General features: G+C 48.3%; 1 protein-coding gene across 1 annotated transcript in view; it reads right to left on the bottom strand.

Moving 5' to 3' along the window:
• pnp6 (purine nucleoside phosphorylase 6) overlaps window positions 1-17,776 on the bottom strand; it is a 182,422-nt gene extending 164,646 nt beyond the window's left edge. The window contains exon 1 of the mRNA XM_085990926.1: window positions 17,697-17,776. Coding sequence (XP_085847052.1) covers window positions 17,697-17,716 — 20 coding nt within the window. The 5' untranslated portion in view covers window positions 17,717-17,776. The remainder of the gene's footprint in view (window positions 1-17,696) is intronic.
• Between the last annotated feature and the right edge of the window lie 5,330 nt (window positions 17,777-23,106).

Raw genomic sequence — 23,106 nt, 5'->3', positions numbered from 1 at the left:
AGGAAACGTCAACCAGATAGGGAGTCGTTGATGAAGAGGAGTTTTCCCGAATTACCGATTGCCATCGCAGCCGCGGGGCGCTCGTTCTAACCAGTCCTCTTTCGACAGGGTGGCTGCTGTTTTTTTTTGAGCGAAAAACTGCAGGGAGGGCAGCAGCATCTTGCTTTCGCGCCAAGACGGGCGTGGTAGAAGCACAACCCCGCAGGTTAAGGGGCTGGAGCGGCATCTGTGGGGGATGGGCGCCTCATGGCAGCGCAGTACTGCTGTGTCACCGTGAAGATCTTGTCCGCATCGGCAGCCAGCTCTGCGCAGTCGGTGACTTCCGACCTGGCTAAGGCAGCCTGAACTTGCTCCGGTAGCTGGCTGAGGAATAGCTCCCTGAAGAGGAAGCATTCCAGTTCGGAGCCCAGGAGCATGAGCATTTGGCTCATGAGCTCGGACTGTTTGGAGTCCCCGAGGCCGGGCATATTGAGCAGCCGGCGGGCGCGCTCCGACTTCGTGAGCCTGAAGACCTGTAACAACCGCGACTTTATCGTATCATACTTGCGATCTTCTGGTGGATTACCAAGCAGGCTGACGATCCACGAGGCTGTGGCACTGTCGAGGGTGGAGACCACGTGATAGTAACGGGTCTGATCCGCAGCGATGTTCCTGATGGCGAACTGGGCTTCAGCCTGGATGAACCACGCGGCTGGCTGTTGCTCCCAGAACTGTGGTAGCTTCAAAGCAACGACGTTCAACTCCATGTTCAGTAACTTTTGCGAAAACTGTTTGCAAAAGTCGGGGTCACCAGTGTAGGAATGTCTAGTTCCTATCCAAAAGACTGAGATCCACTCAGGCGATCAAACAAACCAGGTTTAATGAAAAGTAACAGAGTTTAACAGATAACTACAGGAGAACATCGAATATAGGTCTAGTCAGTTCGGAGGCTCCACGAGGACTGCTAGGGCGGTCCCGTGGCTGACGTCATGACGTCATCACGTTTTTCCCGCCGGTGGGGGATCACGTGATGAACAGCGTGACGTCATCGCATTTACCCGCGCTATTAAAGTGACCGCGCTCTGTACATGTAAACAGTGAAAACAAAGAAAACAAAAAGTATTTGTAGGAAAATGGTGTTAGGAAAATTGATGGGGCTGAAGGCCGATAAATCCCCAGGGCCTGATGGTCTACATCCCAGGGTACTTAAGGAAGTGGCCCTAGAGATAGTAGATGCATTACTGGTCATCTTCCAGAACTCGATAGACTCTGGAACGGTACCCATGGATTGGAGGGTAGCTAATGTTACCCCACTATTCAAAAAAGGTGGTAGAGAAAAAGCGGGGAATTATAGACCGGTAAGCCTGATATCGGCAGTGGGGAAAATGCTAGAGTCTATTATAAAAGATGTAATAGCAGAGCACTTGGAAAGCAGTGACAGGATCGGACAAAGTCAACATGGATTTACAAAAGGTAAATCATGCTTGACTAATCTACTGGAATTTTTTGAGGATGTAACTGGTAAAATAGATAAGGGAGAACCAGTGGATGTGGTGTATTTGGACTTTCAGAAGGCTTTCGATAAGGTCCCACATAAGAGATTAGCGTGCAAAATTAAGGCACATGGGATTGGAGGCAAGGTATTGACTTGGATAGAGAACTGGTTGGCGGACAGAAAGCAAAGAGTTGGAATAAACGGGTCGTTTTCCGAGTGGCAGGCAGTGACTAGTGGGGTACCGCAAGGATCGATCCTAGGACCCCAGCTGTTCACAATATATATTAATGATCTGGACGAGGGAATTGGATGTAATATCTCCAAATTTGCAGATGACACAAAGCTGGGTGGGAGGGTAAGCTGTGAGGAGGATGTCGGGAAACTCCAGTACGATTTGGACAGGTTGGGTGATTGGGCAGAAACATGGCAAATGCACTATAATGTGGATAAATGTGAGGTTATCCACTTTGGTGGCAAAAACAGGAAGACAGATTATTATTTGAATGGCAATAGATTGGGAGAAGGGGAAGTGCAAAGAGACCTGGGTGTCCTTGTGCACCAGTCGCTGAAGGTAAGCATGCAGGTGCAGCAGGCGGTTAAGAAGGCAAATGGTATGTTGGCCTTCGAAGCAAGAGGGTTCGAGTACAGGAACAAGGATGTCTTGCTACAGTTTGACAGGGCCTTGGTGAGACCGCACCTTGAGTATTGTGTGCAGTTTTGGTCACCTTACCTGAGGAAGGACGTTCTTGCCATGGAGGGAGTGCAGCGAAGATTCACCAGGCTGATACCTGGGATGGCAGGAATGACGTATGAGGTGAGATTGTGTCGATTGGGCTTATACTCACTGGAGTTTAGAAGATTGAGAGGGGATCTCATCGAAAGCTATAAAATTCTGTCAGGTCTGGACAGACTAGATGCAGGAAGGATCTCCTCTCAGCATCCTTGTCCATCAAGGCAACGTTCTCTTTTATGGACGGACTCACCAAAACAGCCACCCCTCTACGGTTATTGTTTGCACAACTTGCAAACACCTCTCCCTTCCAAACCTTCTGAACTCTTTCTAGGATATCCTCATCCCAAAAGGTTTCTTGCAGACACAACAAGTCCGTACCTTTAAAACCCTGCAACAACTGCTGCAATTTCTTCTCACCCCTCAGTCCGTTCACATTAATCGAGACCAATGTAATCATGGCACCAAAGAAGGGAAGTATGCCTGATAATCTCCCCATCATTTAATCTCTGGCCTTTCCCGCCACTCATGCTCCTTCCCAACTTCTCGGGCAGCTGTTGCTTTTTCCTGCAGCCTCCGACTCTTTTTCACCTCCTGTTTAAACTTTCCCTGCTGTTTCAGCCTCTTCCTTGCATTAAGTTTGGGCCCAGGAGCTACCCTTCCTCCCTCCTTCTGCCCCTCACTAACCTTTCCCTTTTCACATGATGCCACCCCACCCCCGACTTCCATGTCTCTGTCCCCCTCTAATTCCTCACACTCAAGCTCTTCTGCAACCCCCTGTGCCTGCTCCCCGTCCGATACATAATCCTGCTCCCCGTCAGATACTTCATCTCCCTCAGAGAGTCTTCCTGCTATCGCAGTTTCTCCCACTGTGCCGCTCCCTTCGACCACATCTCCACCTCTGACCCTTGCACCCTGTTCCCTCTCTCCATGGGACAATGGCGCACCTAAATTGTTCCCTTCTAACGTCTCTATCTCGCCGATCCCATCCTGCTGTCCCTTTAAGGCTCCTGCCTCTTGCTCCCTCTCCCCGTCCTGCCCCCTCCCGCTCACCAAGATATCCGACTCCCCACCTCTCCCCGGAGCACCCACATCCACCACACACCCCGCTCCCGCCTCCTCTCCCCCCGCAGCCACCAGAGTCCCCAGGGGGAGCCGAACTGCACTAAGGCTCGAGTCTGCACTCGACCCTCGCTGCCCGCTGTTGTCTTTGTTCCCCTCCACAGCACTCGGCGTGTTTTCCGCCATCTCCATCCCGTCCTCCGCTCCGCCATCCTCTGCCTCTTCCTGTGCTCCTTTCTCCTTCATTTTACCGGCTGTGTCCTCCGACTGCACCGCTCCTCCGGCCGTTCCACTCTCATCTCCTTCTCCTTCTCCCATCTCCTCATCACTCATATCGCTCCCTTCTGCCACACACTCACAGCGGGTGGGGCCTTTGTGACACACCCCACAGCTCTCCACCTTGCAGCTCCGAGCGATATGTCCCGACTCACCGCAATTGTAACAATACAGGTCTGGACAGTTTCTTACGAGATGGTCATGTCCCAGACAATAATAGCACACCTTTACTTGGTTATCGTGCAGCACACGTAAGTACTGCACTCCTTCCAGTGTCTCGAACTTCATACTGTACGGCAAAGACCTCACCCCCTCTGGGAACCGCACCTTTACATACCGGGTTCCGTCTGCTACCCGTGTTCCCGGATAGTACCTCCTCTTTATTTCAGAACAGATTTTAATGTCCCACGACTCCAACTTTTTGCTCAGCACTTCGTCCTCAATGTACACTGGCAAGTTCAAAAATGAAACCACCACCTCCTCTGAATATAGCAGTCACCTCCAAGAATTTCTCACCAACTTTCAGACTGAGTAGCAGTTTTTCCACCTCCTCGCGGCCACTGACCGTCACCTCAAATCCCACATTCGGCTTTGGTCGGCAGGCAAAGCAGCTTCCCTCGCCACAGTCCTCATGAACCGCCTGGATTATATCCCAGGCTCAAATCTTCTTATCTTCACACTGCACCACCACCGTATTTTCTTTACCAAACCTCCTGAGGTCCCGGCCCAAATCTTTGGGCCTTTTTAATCCCCTTCCCACCACAGTTTCTTCCCTAATTAAATTCCTCTTGGGAATATTGTCCTCTGAGGGGCCTGGCACTCCGGACCCCTCAGCAGCCATCTGGCTGTTTTTTGTGGGCCAAAAAGGCCCTAAAACCTGAAAACAACAGCCCAAAACCCACCACCAACTTTTTACAAAACTCCCTCCAACACCCAGCTGCAATCAGGCAACCAGTAACACCCGGCTCACTCCTAGCCCCTCCCACCTAGAGAGTGCTGCCCACTGAGCCACAACTGACACTCTGAAAACAAAGTGTTTGACACAAAAGAGGAAACTGAGCTTCTTGTAGGCAGCTTTGGCAATGGAGGAGAGGTTGGGGAGACATGCAACTTTTGTCCAGTAACACACAGTGCCAGACAGCAGCGAATGTTCAGCCTTTATCCACTGACTGCAGTAAATACACAGGAACAGACACTTAAACACATGAGCCACACAGCACTGGAGTGAATTGTACATATTCTGCTTGCAGGGTGTCTGTTCTCAGATCCAGATCTGTACCAGATATTCTCTTGGGTTTAGGGTCACTGGCTTCTTTTGTAAATGGTCCCCACTTCCCTGAAAATCAGGAGTTTCTCTTTACTGCCCAATTTCTGGTCATATGATAGTGTGACCTGAGCACGGGGAGGTTGTAACAATGAAAGGCCTTTTTTAATTGCATTGCATACTGTAATCTTACCTGTGATAGCACTTGCATTTCTCCTATCTTCTGAAATACAGGCTTATGATCACTTCAATAACACGAGGTCAATTATAAACCAGCAGGATGATTTATTCTACAAATAATATGTGAATGAACAGAGTACATTTACAATGAATTCTAACTAATTCCTTGTCATGCAGAAAATAAAAAGCACGCCTCACAGTCCCTGTTAGTGGGCTGAATGATTTTTTTTGACCATTAACTTCTCTGAAATTGGCCAGCATAAACTTAAAGAGAGATTTTTCTCTCTCTCTAGGTCTGACTTCCATACCAGCTCACACAAACTGTCTGTTCTCTGTTTCTGAGTGTCCTTTCTTAGCTGGACAGGAAGCAAAAATCTTCACCGGTGACATCCCCCCCCCCCCCCAACTCTCTCTTGCCAGGGATTGGCCAGTTGAGCTGCCAATCAAATCCACAACTGTCCTAGGTGCGAGCTGCCCTGACAGCAGTCCTTCCTGGGATCACATCAATGAAACTATTCCAGCATATCACCCAATCTCCTCCCTGAGATGTGTTAACGAACCTCATTGTCTCAAACGGATATGACAAGCAAGAAATCCCATCCAAGGTGTCAGCCTTGGCTCAGTGGTAGCACTTGTACCTCTGAGTCAGAGGGTCTTCATTCCAAGATCCACTCCAGAGACTTGAGCATGGGTGTCCTTGTACATGAGTCACTGAAAGTGAATGTGCAGGTGCAGCAAGCCGTTAGGAAGGCAAATGGTATGCTGGCCTTCATTACAAGAGGATTTGAGTACAGAAGTAAAGTCTTACTCCAAATATATAGGGCCTTGGTGAGACCACACCTGGCGTACTGTGTACAATTTTGGTCTCCTTACCTAAGGATATACTTGCCATAGAGGGAGTGCAACGAAGGTTCACGAGATTGATTCCTGAGATGGCGGGACTGTCGTATGAGAAGAGATTGAGTAAACTAGGCCTGTATTCTCTTGAATTCAGAAGAATGAGAGTGGATCTCATTGAAACATACAAAATTATTACAGGGCTTGATAGGGTGGATGCTGGGAGAATGTTTCCCTTGGCTGGGGAGTCTAGAACCAGGGGCCACAGCCTCAGGATAAAGGGTAGGCCATTCAGGACTGGGATGAGAAGAAATTTCTCCACACAGAGGGTGGTGAATCTTTGGAATTCTCTACCCCAAAGGGCTGTGAAGGCTCAGTCATTGGGTATATTCAAAACAGAAGTCAATAGATTTCTGACCAGTAAAGGCATCAAGGGATATGGCGATAGGGCCGGTGAATGGAGTTGAGGCAGAAGATCAGCCATGATCTCATTGAATAGCGGAGCAGGCTCGAAGGGCCGAATGGCCTACTCCTGCTCCTATTTCTTATGTTCATATGTAGGCTACCACTTCAGTGCAGTACTGAGGGAGTGCTGCACTGTCAGAGGTGCCGTCTTTCGGAGGAGACGTTAAACTGAGACCCCGTATGCCCTTTCAAAAACAACAACAACAACAGGTAGATGTAAAGGATCCCACAGCACTATTTGAAGAAGAGCAGGGGAATTCTCCCCGGTGTCCTGGCCAATATTTGTCCCTCAATCAACATCACTAAAAACAGATTGTCGGGTCATTATCACATTGCTGTTTGTGATACCTTGTTATGCATAAAGTGGCAAAATATTACAACAGTGACTACACTTCAAAAGTACTTCACTGGCTGTGAAACACTTCGGGATGTCGTGAAAGGTGCTACAGAAATGCAAGTCTTTCTTTCTTAGATAGAAGCTTTCTTCCAACTGAATCATAACCCACATCTCCAGACACTGCGAGTGGATTCAACCACTGCTGAGCACTATCTTAATATAAATTACCCAAAAGTCCAACAAGGTTAAATGGTCAAAAGCTCTGACATGTCACAGAATGTAACCCAGCAGTCTGAAATATAGGTTGGTGATGGGCTTTTCTTTTAAACTGACATTTGCAAGTCATTTACATCACATCATTTTGTGGGAACGATTTGTAAATACATGGAATGCTTTGCCTGAAAGGACGGTGGAAGCAGATTCAATAGTAACTTTAAAAAGGGAATTGGATATATACTTGAAAAGGAAAAATTTGCAAGACTCTGGGGAAAGAGAAGGGTTGGGGCTAAGTGGAAAGCTCCTTCAGAGAGCCGGCACAGGCACGATGGGCCGAATGGCCTCCTTCTGTGCTGCATGATTAGGAGTGAGCTGGAATAGCTGGCCAAACTTTTCCACCCGAATGGAAATCGGAGCATTGTGGAGGTTGTTGAAGTGGACAGTGTGGACTCAAGAGACAAGGCGTGTTTATAGCTGTGCTAACACTGCATCCTGCTTTTACCTTTGGAGTGGAAACGTTGGATTGCCGAGGCGCCACCATGATAGGGAGTCTGACAGAGAGCAAACGCACAGGACCGCTGCCTACATTTAGATAACTGAAGACGGGCTCTTGACCCAAAACAGAATACTGACCCATGGTTCCGATGCCAGTGCTTCCTGGACCCTATTGGAATGCAGCCAACACTGAGAAGCCAACATATCTGCAGCCAGTCACACTCAGGTCAGCTTCCATTTATTTAGCGCCTTTAACGTGGGAAAGGTCCCAAGGTGCTGCACAGGAGCGCAATCAAAAATAGATGGACACTGAGCCACATAAGGAGATAATACGACAGATGACCAAAAGCTTGGCCAATGAGGGCTCTTAAAGGAGGAGAAAGGCAGAGAGGCGGAGGAGTTTAGGGAGGGAAATCCAGAGGGGAGGACAAGGCGGTTGAAGGCATGGCCGCCAATGGTGGAGCGAAGCAATGGGGGGGGGGATGGACAAAACTTTGTGTCAACATGCCTTTAAATTCATTGTTGTAGAGAGAACAGATGATTGGAGTTGACCTATGACAAAGGAAATGGTCTGTTGTAATGTCCTGTTCCTGAAAATTCTTGTTGTTTTAAAAACTCAGAAGATAAGGCCTGCGTATGTGGCTTTAATTGACACATGTAACCTTCTCTGTTGGCGACACTATCTCACATTAAATATTTCTTGTGCATTTCTGTTCTTCCTCTTGCTGAGAGGCTGCAGAGGTGAAAGAAATAGTGAAGCTTGTTCCACTACTGTGAGCTTACTCTCTGCTGCCTTCCTGAGTATCGGTTGCCACAGCAACCACCAGTAAAATTTACACTGAGTTAAATTTAGACAAGATTCCTGGCTCTTACCCAGCAACCAGGTGGAGGCAAGTGATGACCAGGAAAAATACAGACAGAGACAAAGAGAAACACACACACACAGGAAGACACAGACAGGAAGATATATAGACAGACAGTGAAACTCAGGGAGACATACAAGCAGAGTCAGAGTGACAGAGAAACACACACAGAAAAATGGAGACACACACAGATAGAGAGAGATACACACATTGACAGACACACAGACCGACAGGGAGTTACCTACCTATCGCCGAGTTGTCAGTGTGGGAGTGAGTTTTATTGATCAGTAAGAATCAATGATAAAGCTATTTAAACAGCTGGAGCTGTGTTTATCTTTGGGTCAGCTATATCAAAATGGGATGCATTTGAAACTACAATGTGAGCCTTTCCAGCACTGGGTGCAAGTGCTTGGCAGAGGGAAGTCCGATTGCAAAGCCGGATGCAAACTTTTCCACCCGGCTTGGGTCCAATTTCATGATAGGGTTTCCGCCAAACTCTGCCTCAGCGCTGAACAGAAACACTTATTCCGACAGCTCTAAAATGCAAATATGTTTTAGCTGGCAGGTCGGGAGTCAGGGGAGGGGGATAATGTCTGGATTAGGTCATGGCCAGAGGAGGGCACAACATAACACCCGAAACAGGAAACGTTCCCATGGGGTATGTGCTTGAGGTCCCGTCTGGGCCTTGGAAATGAAGAATCAAATTCATTATTTTACGGTGAAATTTAGATGGAACGGTTTAATGTTCAGGTTTCCACCTCCATAACATTGTCTGACTCCGCCCCTGCCTCAGCTCATCAGCTGCTGAAACCCTCCTCCATGCCTTTTTTTTATTATTCGTTCCGGGATGTTGTCATTGCTGGCAAGGCCAGCATTTATTGCACATCCCTAATTGCCCTTGTGAAGGTGGTGGTGAGCTGCCTTCTTGAACCACTGCAGTCCGTTTGGTGAAGGTACTCCCACAATGCTGTTAGGGAGGGAGTTCCAGGATTTTGACACAGCGACGATGAAGGATCGGCGATATACTTCCAAATCAGGATGATGTGTGACTTGGAGGGGAACTTGGGGGTGGTGGCGTTCCCATGAGCCTGCTGCCCTTGTCCTTCTAGGTGGAAGAGGTCGCGGGTTTGGGAGGTGCTGCCAAAGAAGCCTTGGCGAGTTGCTGCAGTGCATCTTTTAGATGGTACACACTGCAGCCACAGTACGCCGGTGGTGGAGGGAGTGAATGTTTAAGGTGGTGGATGGGGTGCCAATTAAGCGGGCTGCTTTGTCTTGGATGGTGTCGAGCTTCTTGAGTGTTGTTGGAGCTGCACTCATCCAAGCACTGACGTGCTGGGCTCTGCCATCATTGAGGGTGGGGATATTCATGGAGCCTCTTCCTCCCATTAGTTGTTTAATTGTCCACCACCATTCACGACTGGATGTGGCAGGACTGCAGAGCTTTGATCTGATCCGTTAATTGTGGATCGCTTAGCCCTGTCTGTAGCATGCTGTTTCTGCTTTTTAGCATGCATGTAGTCCTATATTGCAGCTTCCCCAGGTTGGCACCTCATTTTTAGGTACGCCTGGTGCTACTACTGGCATGCTCTTCTGTACTCCTCATTGAACAAGGGTTGGTCCCCTGGCTTAATGGTAATGGTAGAGTGAGGGATATGCCGGGCCATGAGGTTACAGGTTGTGGTGGAATACAATACTGCTGCTGCTGATGGCCCACAGCACCTCACGGATGCCCAGTTTTGAGCTGCTAGATCTGTTCTGAATCCATTCCATTTAGCACGGTGGTAGTGCCACACAACACGATGGAGGGTGTCCTCAGTGTGAAGATGGGACTTCGTCTCCACAATGACTGTGCGGTGGTCACTGCTTCCAATACTGTCATGAACAGATGCATCTGCGACAAGTAGATTGGTGAGGATGAGGTCAAGTAGGTTTTTCCCTCATGTTGGTTCTCTCACCACCTGCCACAGGCCCAGCCTGGCAGCTATGTCCTTCAGAACTCGGTCAGTAGTGGTGCTACCGAGCCACTCTTGGAGATGGAGATTGAAGTCCCCCACCCAGAGTAAATTCTGTGCCCTTGCTACCCTCAGTGCTTCTTCCAAGTGGTATTCAACATGGAGGAGTACTGATTCATCAGCTGAGGGAGGGCGGTAGGTGGTAATCAGCAGGTGATTTCGGTGCCCATGCTAGACATGAAGCCGTAAGACTTCATGGAGTCAATGTTGAGGACTCCCAGGGCCACTCCCTCCTGCCTGTATACCACTGTGCCGCCACCCCTGGTGGGTCAGTACATACCCAGGGATGGTGATGGTGATGTCTGGGACATTGGCTGAAAGGTATGATTCTGTAAGTATGACTATGTCAGGCTTGACTAATCTGTGGGACAGCTCTCCCAATTTTGGCACAAGTCCCCAGATGTTGGTGAGGAGGACTTTGCAGAGTTGACTGGGCTGGGTGTGCCGTTGTCGTGTCTGTAGCCGGTGCTGAGTGGTCCGTCCAGTTTTATTGTTATTATTGTTTCTTGTCGCAGTTTGTTACAACTAAGTGGCTTGCTAGGCCGTTTCAGAGGGCGGTTAAGAGTCAACCACATTGCTGTGGGTCTGGAGTCACATATAGGCCAGACCAGATAGGGATGACAAATTTCCATCCCTAAAGGACAATAGGGTTTTTACGACAATCCGATAGTTTTCATGGTCACCATTACTGATACTAGCTTTTTATTCCAGATTTTATTAATTAACAGAATTTAAATTCCCCAGTGGTGGGATTTGAACTCACGTTTCCGGATCATTACTAGTCCTAATGCTACCGTTCCTGACGTTGTTACATCTAGACTTGACTATTCCAATGCATTTATGGCCGGCCTCCCACCTTCCACTCTTCATAAAGTTGAGCACATCCAAAACTCCGCTGCCCATATCCAAGCTCACACCAAAGTCCCGCTCACCCATCACCTGTGCTCACTGGCCTACATTGGCACCCGGTCCGGCAACATCTCAAATTTAAAATTCTCATCCTTGTTTTCAAATCGCTCCATGGCCTCAGCCCTCCCTATCTCCTCTTCTACAATCCCCACCCCAACTCTCCAATCCTCTGACTCTTGTTGGCCTCTTGTGCACCCTCCTCCCTTTGCATCACCATTGGCGGCCGTGCCTTCAGCTGCCTAGGCCCCGCCTTCTGAAATTCTGTCCCTAAATTCCGGCCTCTCTACCTCTCCCTCCTCCTTTATGACTCACTTCTTTGAAAGAAAGAAAGAAAGAACTTGCATTCATATAGCAACTTTCATGGTTTCAGGCTGTCTCAAAGTGCGCAACAGCCAATGAAGTACTTTTGAAGTATAGTCACTCTTAGGCTGATGTGGGAAAATAAGGCAGCCAATGTGCACACAGAAAGATCCCACAAACAGCAATGAGATAAAAGCCCAGATAAAAAAATTTTAGTGGTGTTCGTTCACAGATAAATGTTTGAATAGTGCCATGGGAACTTTTACATCCACTTGAAAGAGCAGACTGGACCTTGATTTACTGTCACATCCAAAAGAAGGCAGCTCCGACAGTGCAGCACTGTCTCGGTACTGCACTGGAGTGCCAGTCTGGATTATGTGCTCGTTGCTGGAGTGGGACTTGTACCCATGATGTTCTGACTCAGAGGCGAGAGTTTTACCACTGAGTCAGGGCCGACACTTCTTTGACCTCTTTGACCAAGCTTTTGGTCACCCCTCGTAATTTCTCCTCCCTTGGCTTGACATCCATTTTGTCTTCAAGTCTCCGTGAAGCGCCTTGGTAGAATTGCCTATGTCAAAAGGCATTATATAAGTGCAAGTTGTTAATGATGGTAATATCTATCCAGCAGGATTCCCACCTTTCACCAAATCCAATCTGGGCACGGAGCATGACAGGAGAGGGGCAAGAGGTAGCATCATGGCTTGAGTTAAGATTTGCTGCTTGTGAAAATGAATTGCCAACTAATTCCCACATATCATGAGATGCAAAAGGAAGTGGAAGAAATGCACTTCAAATTTAAACAATATCATTTGGGTGGTCAGTTTACAGTTTTAGAAATTTACAAGTTATGAGTCCAAAAAATGAACAGGGAGCAACCTGCCAACTAGCCCAGCCACCCACATAAAGCAGCGTTACACCCCACCTGCCCCACCACACTCTCCACTGCTCTCCGTGTTGTCCCAACAGACTACTCGGAACTGGCTCATGTAATGTCCTTTAGTCCATCCCCCTGAGATACTGCCAGGGCACTCTATCAGGTACACCTCACTTCCCGCTGCATCAAACCCCCAGACAGACTCACACAGGTCATACTTATCTAATGCCTGAGAATGAAAACAAGGGGCTTTAAAGATATTGAGAAATAGGATATTGAAAAAAATCCATATAGGTTAAATCCACCAGCTGTTTTCACAATGAGCAGGTAATTGAAGGGAAGGAGAGGTTTTCCAGCCAATTAGAGACATTGTTCTGACACGTCCAGGGTTCAGGCAGACCAACTCTCTTCCCATAGCTGGGACGCTCAGCCATACAGTTACAATCTCTGGTGAGACAAAGTCTTCTTTACCCAGAGTGGGGAGAATGTGGAACTCTACCACATGGAATAGTTGAGGCGAATAGTATAGATGCATTTAAACTGATGGAGGTTGACGTAAGAAAACTACTAGGCACTTGGTCTAAGCGTTAAACAAAGCTTTAATCAACTGTTTTACAACATGGAGGTCTAGTTGTGTCCTTCACTAGCTCCTGTTAAGAATGTCCCTGCGCAAGCTAGGCCCATGCCCGAGTATTTATACTCTCCCTGGACAGCGCCACCCACAGGCCGCTCAGTATCATTTCATAAGTCTTTCTTTTATGAATGACTGATTCATGTCAGAGGTCTTTAACATTATAAAGGTATTCGATAGGGTAGACGTAGAGAGGGTGTTTTCACTTGTGGGGAATCCAAAACTAGGGGCCATAAATATAAGATAGTCACTAATAAATCCAATAGGGAATTCAGGAGAAACTTCTTTACTCAGAGAGTGGTGAGAATGTGGAACTAGCTACCACAAGGAGTAGTTGAGGCAACTAGCATAGATGCATTTAAGGAGAAGCTAGATAAGCACATGAGGGAGAAAGGAGTAGAAGGATAGGTTGATAGGGTGAGATGAAGAGGGATGAGAGGAGGCTTGCGTGGAGCATAATCACCAGACCACTTGGGCCAAATGGCCTGTTTCTGTGCTGTAAAATCTATCTCATTCTATGTAAAAGCAACAAAAACACCCTCAAATCTCAAAGACCAGCCATGAAGGGAAATAAAAGCAAGACACAGAGGGAAAAGAGGATAATGGCACTCGGCCACTCACTGTGACCCATGTGATGGATGCAGCAGGCTGCTTTCATTCATGTTCCTGTTTAAGCTGCAGGTGGCTGCCTCAGGTGTGAGTGACTGAAGATCCCACCACAGGCTCTATATGCAGCTAACACGATCACCTGTTCCTGCCCCTCCGCCTCCCGCTCCCACTGCCAACCCCACAATGATAGACTTTCAAGGACTTGTTGAGGTGAAGAGATATAATTGGACAGGACCGGCTCATAGTTTGATTGGTAGCTGAAAGGGACAGCTGGGAAAAATATTCGTAACGCTATGTTGAATTTACAAAATGCTTTCCCTTTACTCTCCAGTTTCTGAACTGTCTCTTCTCTCGAAAAAAAAATTCAATGTACATTTCAAACAGCTAAATCCAGACTGTTTTTTTGATTCTACAATAGTGTTGATTTCCACATCGCCGACACTGAGATCTGCATACTGCTTACATCAGGCAGTTACAAAGCCCACTCAGCAACTCTCTTTGTACCACACTGCGCTCGGTGACTGCACAATTTCACAACTGTTCCCATTCAGGCACCATAGTGGATCCTCGGTTTTAACTCAACTATTTACAGTGGGGCGTCTGTTCAACAAAACTTTCTTAACAACAACTTGTATTTATTGAGCGCCTTTAAAGTATTAAAACATCCTGCTTCACAGGAGCGATTATCAAACAAAATTTGGCACTGAGCCACATAAGGAGCTATTGGGGCAGGTGACCAAAAGCTCAGTCAAAGAGGTCGGTTTAAAGGAGCATCTTAAAGGGGGAGAGGGAGGTAGAGAGGCGGAGAGGTTTAGGAGGGAATTCCAGAGCTTACGGCCCAGGCGGCTGAAGGCACGGCCGCCAATGGCGGGGCGATGAAAATCGAGGATGCGCAAGAGGCCAGAATTGGAGGAATGCAGAGATCTCGGAGGGTTTTAGTATTTGGAGGAGAATACAGAGATAGGGAGGGGCAAGGCCATGGAGGGATTTGAAAGGATAAGGTAGTATTTACAGCAGACACAGGCCATTCAGCCCAACAGGTCTATGCTCGGTGTTTATGCTCGACACGAGCCTCCTCCCACCTTACTCCATCTCACCTTAGTGTAGTGGTAATCCTTCGTACACTTGATAATGATCTTAAATATATGTCCTTCAGTTACCAATTCACCAACCAGAGGAAATGGTTTTTCCCGATTTACTGTAACAAAGCCTGATCAATCTTTACAACAGTCTTCATGAAATACAAAGCTAAAGGGTGGATTCCCAGCAGTAATTGGAAGTTAAGGTTAAATGAGTTCTAACTCATGGGGCTGGAGCCTGCAGATGGCCTAGTTGAAGAGGTGCATTCCTGAATTGGCTGGTTTATTCTTGCATCTCTGTGGAAGTGGGGATGGGGATATGGCGCAATGGGTTGAAATCTGCCAAAGGATTGAGGCAAACACATATGTGCCTGATGGCCTTCTGCCGTCCTGTATACACAGACAGAAGCACTACAAAAGGAGCTGAATTACATCATTAGCTACATTCTCGACACCTCCTGCCCCCATGGAGTTCAGCCATCTGTACGCAGGAGGCTAGACATGTGCTCGACATCACTGCTGTCTGCATTGGTACAAAGAGGCGATGACATGCCCCCTGTGCCAGACAGGGAACATTGGTCAGAAGCTTCACACCACAACTCCGGTTTACCAACACAGACTTTTAGAAAGGAAGGAAGGAACATTAGAACAGGAGGAGGCCATTCAGCCTCTCGAGCCTGTTCCACCAATCAATTAGATCATGGCTGATCTGTAATTTAGCTCTATTTACCTGCCTTGGTTCCATACCCCTTAATGCCCTTGCCTAACAAAAATTTATCTGACGAAAGGTCATCAACCTGATACGTTAACTCTGTTTCTCTCTTCACAGATGCTGCCTGACCTGCTGAGTATCTCCAGCATTTTCTGTTTTTATTAAAAATTTATCAATCTCAGTTTTGAAATTTGCAATTGACCCCCAACCTCAGCAGATTTTTGGGGGGAGAGAGTTCCAGATTTCCACCACCCTTTGAGTGTGATAAGTGATTCCCGACACCACCCCTGAATGGCCTAGCTCTAATTTTAAGGTTATGCACCCTTGTTCTGGAAGGGTGGCAGTCAGCATGCCAAGACTTCATGGATGTCCTCGTAACGGAGATACAGAGCAGTTGAGATGGCTATTTGGGGTCAGGGACCAGGCATATACCCCCTCCCACCAAGAATGTGGTACATATATGAAGATACAAAATCGACAGGCAGGAAAAGACCAGCTGGTCTGTCAAGCCTTTCCTACACTCAAGATGGTTGGAGCATCGTGACAAAATACACCCACCCTTCCCCCACAGCCACGTAATCTCCTGGGGGAGGCACAAAATCTTTCCGTTTTTTCAAGGTATGTTGTCAAGTATAAAATGAGGAACCTTAGTCAAACCATAGGTGCAAAGAGGCTTGAAAGGAGACAATGGTCACGGCAGCCTATTAGTTCTGGCACTGAGAGTCATGAGTTCAAATCCCACCACGGCAAGCTGGGAAAGTGAATACAATACATTTGTGGCTGGTGACAGAAACCAAATGTTTCTCAAATCTGCTGGATTGTTGCAAAATTTCAACTGGTTCACGAATGTCCTTTAGAGAAGAACCTGCCATTCTTACCTGGTCTAGCCTGCTTGTGACTCCAGTCCCACACTATGTGGATCCCACTTAATGCTCCCAGGACAACTTGGGATGGGCAATAACTATTGCCCACAAATAAAACAACCTGCTATGAAAACACATTGCAGCATGCCTGTGTTTACATACAACCTGTTCTGTAATGTAAAAAGGTTGGCCTGGTGTTAATGTGCCCATTTGTACTGCAGTACATTGTTGCAGGTACCGTCATGCACCAGTGCAGCTGATACACCTCATTCGCAAAACAACGTGCACGGAGTACAGTGCACAGGCCTGGTCTCCGTATTATAAAAAAGATATAGAGGCATTGGAGGAGGCCCCGTCTGCTCTCTCAGGTGGACGTAAAAGATACTATTTCGAAGAAGAGCAGGGGAGTTATCCCTGGTGTCCTGGGCCAATGTTTATCCCTCAACCAACATAACAAAAACAGATGAGTTGTTCATTATCACATTGCTGTTTGTGAGAGCTTGCTGTGCGCAAATTGGCTGCTGCGTTTCCCACATTAGAACAGTGACTACACTTTTAAAATACTTCATTGGCTGTAAAGCACTTTGAGACATCCAGTGGTCGTGAAAGGCACTATATAAATTCAAATCTTTCTTTCTTTACACATAGCCATGCACGAAGAGTTGGGGGACATCGGGAGGAATTCATGGAATTTGGAGTGGGAGAGAGGAGGGGACATAACCCATGGCTACATAATAGGAGCAGGAATAGGCCACGTGGTCCCTCCAGCCTGCTCCACCATTCAATAAGATCATGGCTGATCTTGGGCTCAAAGCCACTTCCCCGCCCGCTCCCCATAACCCTTCACTCCCTTATCTTGCAAAAATGTGTCTATCTCCACCTTAAATGTATTTAATGACCCAGCCTCCACGGCTCTCTGGGGCAGAGAATTCCACAGATTTACGAACCTCTGAGAGAAGAAATTCCTCCTCATCTCAGTTCTAAAAGGGCGACCCTTTATTCTGAGACTGTGCCCCCGCGTTCTAGATTTCCCTGCGAGGGGAAACATCCTCTCTGCATCTAAAACATGGGAGAGACAAGTCAGCCTCACCACTGCCAATGGCTGCCTCCAGACGTTGAGGGGAAGATTGTTATTGAGTCGGTCCCTGAGGCACGTACACTGCCTTATTTGCATTACAGTGACGCATCACTGGAACACCAAACAAGGCGTGTACATGTGCTGCGTGCAACTGAAAGCTGACTTTCCGCTTTACTCCCCCCCCCGCCCTAATCCAACACGGGCCATTAAATCCGGATTCCGCATCCGGATTGATCAAGGTCGATCGCAACAGAAATGAACACTTGTCAGCGGGCGACCTTCCACCGGGGCAGATGCTGCTCCCGGCACACCGACACACGTCACCACCCTCAATACCACTTGATACACTGGGTTTCCATGGCGATCGCGCGCCGAAACTGACACAAATGTCGCTTCCCACCTGAGCCGCCACATGCAGCCCAGACCTTACCTGCAGCCTCCCGCAGCCATGCTTGCAAACTGGTCCCAGCCCTGCCCGAATGATGCGCAGCTCTCGCTTTACTCCCTATTGTTTATTATTCCCACCCTCCCTCCTTCCAGTAACAGCTCGTCCTTTATTGTCAAGGGGAAGATTAACCAGCCCAGCCTGACGTCAGTGGGGGTGGGGAGTGACTGCAATTATTTTATTCATTTGCCTGTTGAGCGAGATTTGAAGCCTGACAGAGTCAGTCTGGCTTCTCCTCATCCCGGATTGGCAGAGTTAACCGAGTTTCTCCATATATTTCATTGTGCGATGGTGCTGCAATAATTAATGAGAGAAATTAAACCAGAGCTGACAGTGCGATCCCAGACATTGTTTTCATCCGCACCCACCCCTCCCCCAGAATGGTACCTCGCCTTAAAGGCTTAAATCATGAGGATAGTTTGCATAAACTTGGCTTGTATTCCCTTGAGTTTAGAAGATTGAGGAGTGATCAGATCGAGGTGTTGAAAATGTTAAACGGATTCAATCGGGTAGGCAGAGAGAAACTATTTCCTCTGGTGGGGGAATCCAGAATGAGGGGGCTTAATCTTAACATTAGAGCCAGGCTGTTCAGGAGCGAAATCAGGAAGCACTTCTTCACACAAACGGTAGTGGGAATCTGGAATTCTCTTCCCAAAAAGGCTGTAGATCCTGGAATAATTGGAGTTTATATCACAGAAATTGATAGATTTTTGTTAGGTAAGGGTATCAAAGGAATTGGGCAAAGGCGGGTAAATGGAGTTCAGATACAGATCTGATTTGAATGGCAGAGCAGGCTCGAGGGACTGAATGGCCTCCTCCTGTTCCTAATGTTCCTATGTTGCAATTCAATTTTCTCTTGTGGGTGGCTGTTCCAAAAGTACAGTCGCAGTCCCCCAGCCATTCTTCATAGTGAGTGTTAGCAGGATATTCCACTGTGGGGGCATCACTGCCCAGCCTCATCATGTCCCCAACAGGTGCACTTTGCAGCAGGAATCATTGGATGAGGTTCAGAAGCAGGAGCGCTGGCTGATCTTTCCCCCATCTCTCTCTCCCCAGCCCAGGGCTGCATTGGTCAATTGTAGGACCCAGAGCTGCAGCCCCAGGTCACATCTGCTACCTCAGTACAGACTGGGAACCTGCAATCTGCCGAATATATATGAGGAGATACCACACAAGGCAGCACATATACCCACTGAGCTAGTGGGGGCACCAAAGTAACCTCACCCAACACCACCAAAAACACATTATCAGGTCATTTATTTCAGGGCCAGAGTGATCTCCTGGACTAGTTAATATCGCCTAGGGGGGTCGGAGAGAAATTTCCCACAGTTTTCGACAAATTGGCCTGGGTTTTTCGTCTCTCCCAGGAGATGACATAGTCTTAGGTGGGGTAGGGAGTGTATATATTGTGATATCACAATTGTGTGAGACAGGCTGAATGGACAAGAAGGTCTTCTCCTGTCTGTCCCTGTTCGTCAGTTCATATTGCTGTTTGTGGGAACTTGATGTGCGCAAATTGACTGCCGCATTTCCTACATTACAACAGCAACTACACTTCAAAAATACTTCATTGGCTGTGAAACGCTTTGGGACATCTGAGGACATAAAAAGCTCTGTATAAATACAAGTTATTTCATTTTTTTACCAGGTTAAACAAAATCTATGGCAGAGATGTTGGCTGCATTCAACAGGAAGAACAAGCCTGTCACCTGTTTAACTGAGAATGTAAAAAACATTTGTTTGTTGGCCCTGCAGGTTATACAAGTTCTGTTGCTTCAAAATTAAGAGATTAGGAAAAGGGAGGAGCAACAGGTTTCCATATTGCACTGGGATATGGGTTCAAATGCAAACTAAATTTTATTTAACCCGTGCTGTACCTGACCAGGGAATTATTGATGAGACAGTGTGTGGTAAACCACGTTCACTATCGTATCACTGTTAGTAGTTAGCACTGTTCACCACTGTTCGTTATAACTGTATCACTGACCACTATTGTATCACGGTACGAGGTCGCCTCTTGCCACACTGCTATACCTGGGATGACCACTGCCGACTCCGCCTTGGCTCCACCCACCAGGCCAGGTATAAAGGTGAGCGACTGGCTGGTATTCCTCCTGCTTGGATCGGATCACCCACGAGAGTGGGCTCTGTTATTTAGTCAATAAAAACCTTTAGTCACCTTCGTAACTCTTCGCCTTTTATTGGAGGAATTGATAGGTATATCACAGTGTCAAGGGAGTTTTACTCTGTACCTAACCCTAGAACCTGCCCTGGGAATGTTTGATGGGACAGTGAAGAGGGAGCTTTCCTCTGCATCTAACCCATGCTGTACCTGCCCTGGGAGTGTTTGATGGGACAGTGTAGAGGGAGCGTTACTCTGTATCTAATCCATGTTGCACCTGCCCTGGGACTGTTTGATGGGACAGTGTAGAGGGAGCTTTCCTCTGTATCTAACCCGTGTTGTACCTGCCCTGGGAGTGTTTGATGGGACAGTGTAGAGGGAGCTTTACTCTGTATCTAACCCTGGAGCCTGCCCTGGGAGTGTTTGATGGGACAGTGTGGAGGGAGCGATCCTCTGTATCTAACCTGTGCTGTACCTTCCCTGAGAGTGTTTGATGGGACAATGTAGAGGGAGCATTACGCTGTATCTAACCTGTGCTTTCCTGCCCTGGGAGTGTTTCATGGGACAATGCAGAGGGAGCTTTACTCTGTATCAACCCATGCTGTACCTGCTCTGGGAGTGTTTGATGGGACAGTGTAGAGGGAGCTTTACTCTGTATCTAACCCGTGCTGTACCTGCCCTGGGAGTGTTTAATGGGACAGTGTAGAGGGAGCGTTACTCTGTATCTAACCCGTGCTGTACCTGCCCTAAGTATGTTTGATGGGGCGTGTAGAGGGAGCTTTATTCTGTATCTAACACATGCTGGACCTGCTTTGCGAGTGTTTGATGGGACAGTGTAGAGGGAGCTTTACTCTGTATCTAACCTGTGCTCTACCTGCCTTGGGAGTGTTTGATGGGACAGTGTAGAGGGAGCTTTACTCTGTATCTAACCTGTGCTCTACCTGCCTTGGGAGTGTTTGATGGGGCAGTGTAGAGGGAACTTTACTCTGTATATAACCTGTGCTGCACCTGCCCTGGGAGTGTTTCATGGGACAATGTAGAGGGAGCTTTACTCTGTATCTAACCTGTGCTCTACCTGCCCTGGGAGTATTTGATGGGACAGTGTAGAGGGAGTTTTACTCTGTATCTAACCCGTGCTGTACCTGCCCTGGGAGTGTATGATGGGACAATGTAGAGGGAGCTTTACTCTGTATCTAACCTGTGCTCTACCTGCCCTGGGAGTATTTGATGGGACAGTGTAGAGGGAGTTTTACTCTGTATCTAACCCGTGCTGTACCTGCCCTGGGAGTGTATGATGGGACAGTGTAGAGGGGGCTTTACTCTGTATCTAACCTGTGCTGTACCTGCCCTGGGAGTGTTTCATGGGACAATGTAGAGGGAGCTTTACTCTGTATCTAACCTGTGCTCTACCTGCCCTGGGAGTATTTGATGGGACAGTGTAGAGGGAGTTTTACTCTGTATCTAACCCGTGCTGTACCTGCCCTGGGAGTGTATGATGGGACAGTGTAGAGGGAGCTTTACTCTGTATCTAACCTGTGCTGTACCTGCCCTGGGAGTGTTTGATGGGACAGTGTAGAGGGAGCTTTACTCTCTATCAAACCCATGCTGTACCTGCCCTGGGAGTGTTTGATGGGACACTGCAGAGGAAGCTTTATTCTGTATCTAATCCATGCTGTACCTGCCTTGGGAGTGTTTGATTGGACAGTGTAGAGGGAGCTGTGGAATAACCTTTCCATACTTTGAGTGTTAAGACTGTAGGGGGGAGTAATTCGATTGTGTCCTATTTGGAGATGGTAACCGAATTTGCGCCAGCCGTTTAGCGCCCGGTGTGGGAGTACCACTCTGGCTGCTAAATTGGGCTTACCATCCTGGAAAGGAAGCAGAGTGCTATCTCGGGCATTCCACTTCCTCTCGGGCCGGTGTCTGGGGAAGCAAAGCGCGACCGCTCACCATAGCGCTGACACGTCTCATCGCCCCTCCCCTTCCTTTCTGTTAAATGGAGGGACGGTGCACACTCTGCAGGCCGTATGACAGCCTCCACTAGTGCACTAGGGCGGCATGGCATCGTGACCGCAGCCCGGCACCGGGACGCGGTGCCATCTACCCGATGGCGGCCATAGCCCACGCCAAGGGCTGCCACGAGGCGCCAACCTGGAGTTCGGCCGAAACAATAAAATGGCGGTGCGGGGCGCAGCCGGGCTTTCCCTTTAATCACCGCCTTGCGAGGGGTGGTCGGCCCAGTTCGCGACCCACGAGGCTGTCGCTGACATCGCACGCAGGAACTTTGCGGGGCGCAGCCGAATTTCTGCCGCAGGGAGAATTTCGCAGGAGGCGTTAGCGGTGCAGCGTCAGGGCTTTGCGCCCCATTAGTGCCCCATGGGTGTCTCTAATGAGAGGCGGAAGCCAACCCAATTTTCCCCTCTAGGCATTTGGACTTCTCCGTCTCCATCTCTGGGGATAGGTTATTGGCAAACATTCACTACAAGCCCACTGACTCCCACAGCTACCTGGACTACACTTCCTCCCACCCCGCTTTCTGTAAGGACTCTATTCCATTCTCCCACTTTCTCCGTCTCCGCCGCGTCTGTACTGACGATGCCACCTTCCATACCAGTGCTTCCGACATGTCTTCCTTTTTCCTCAACCGAGGATTCCCCTCTACCGTGGTTGACACGGCCCTTGACCATGTCCATTCTATCTCCTGCACTTCTGCCCCTCCCTCCCGGAACCACGATAGAGTTACCCTTGTCCTCACCTTTCACCCCACCAGCCTCCACATTCAACAGATCATCCTCCACCATTTCCGCCACCTCCAGCATGATCCCACCACCAAACGCATCTTCCCCTCACCTCCCCTTTCAGCATTTCGTCAGGACCGCTCCCTCCGCGACACCCTTATCCACTCCGCTATCACTCCCAACATCCCTTCCCGTTTGCCCGGCACCATCCCATGCAAGCGCAGGAGATGCAACATATGCCTTTATACCTCTCCCCTTCCCACTGTCCAAGGCCACAAACACCCCTTCCAGATGAAACAGCGATTTACTTGCACGTCTCGCAATTTAGTATTGTAGGAATTACCGAATTCCTACGAATAACTGAGATCGACACCAGAGAACGATTAAACAGGCCTTTACTCAATGGAGATGCCACGAGGACAGCCTGGGCAGTCCCGTGGTTTGCGATGTGACGTCATCGCATTTGCCCACGTTTACCCGCGCTCTTAAAGGGGCCACGCCCCATACATGCAAACTCTATATACAAAACACAGTA

This window comes from Somniosus microcephalus, chromosome 6 (assembly GCF_052327205.1).
Source record: "Somniosus microcephalus isolate GS21.2 chromosome 6, FLI_Smic_1.0, whole genome shotgun sequence".
NCBI classification, from domain to species: Eukaryota; Metazoa; Chordata; class Chondrichthyes; order Squaliformes; family Somniosidae; genus Somniosus; species Somniosus microcephalus.
This window is presented reverse-complemented; position numbering and strand designations above follow the sequence as displayed.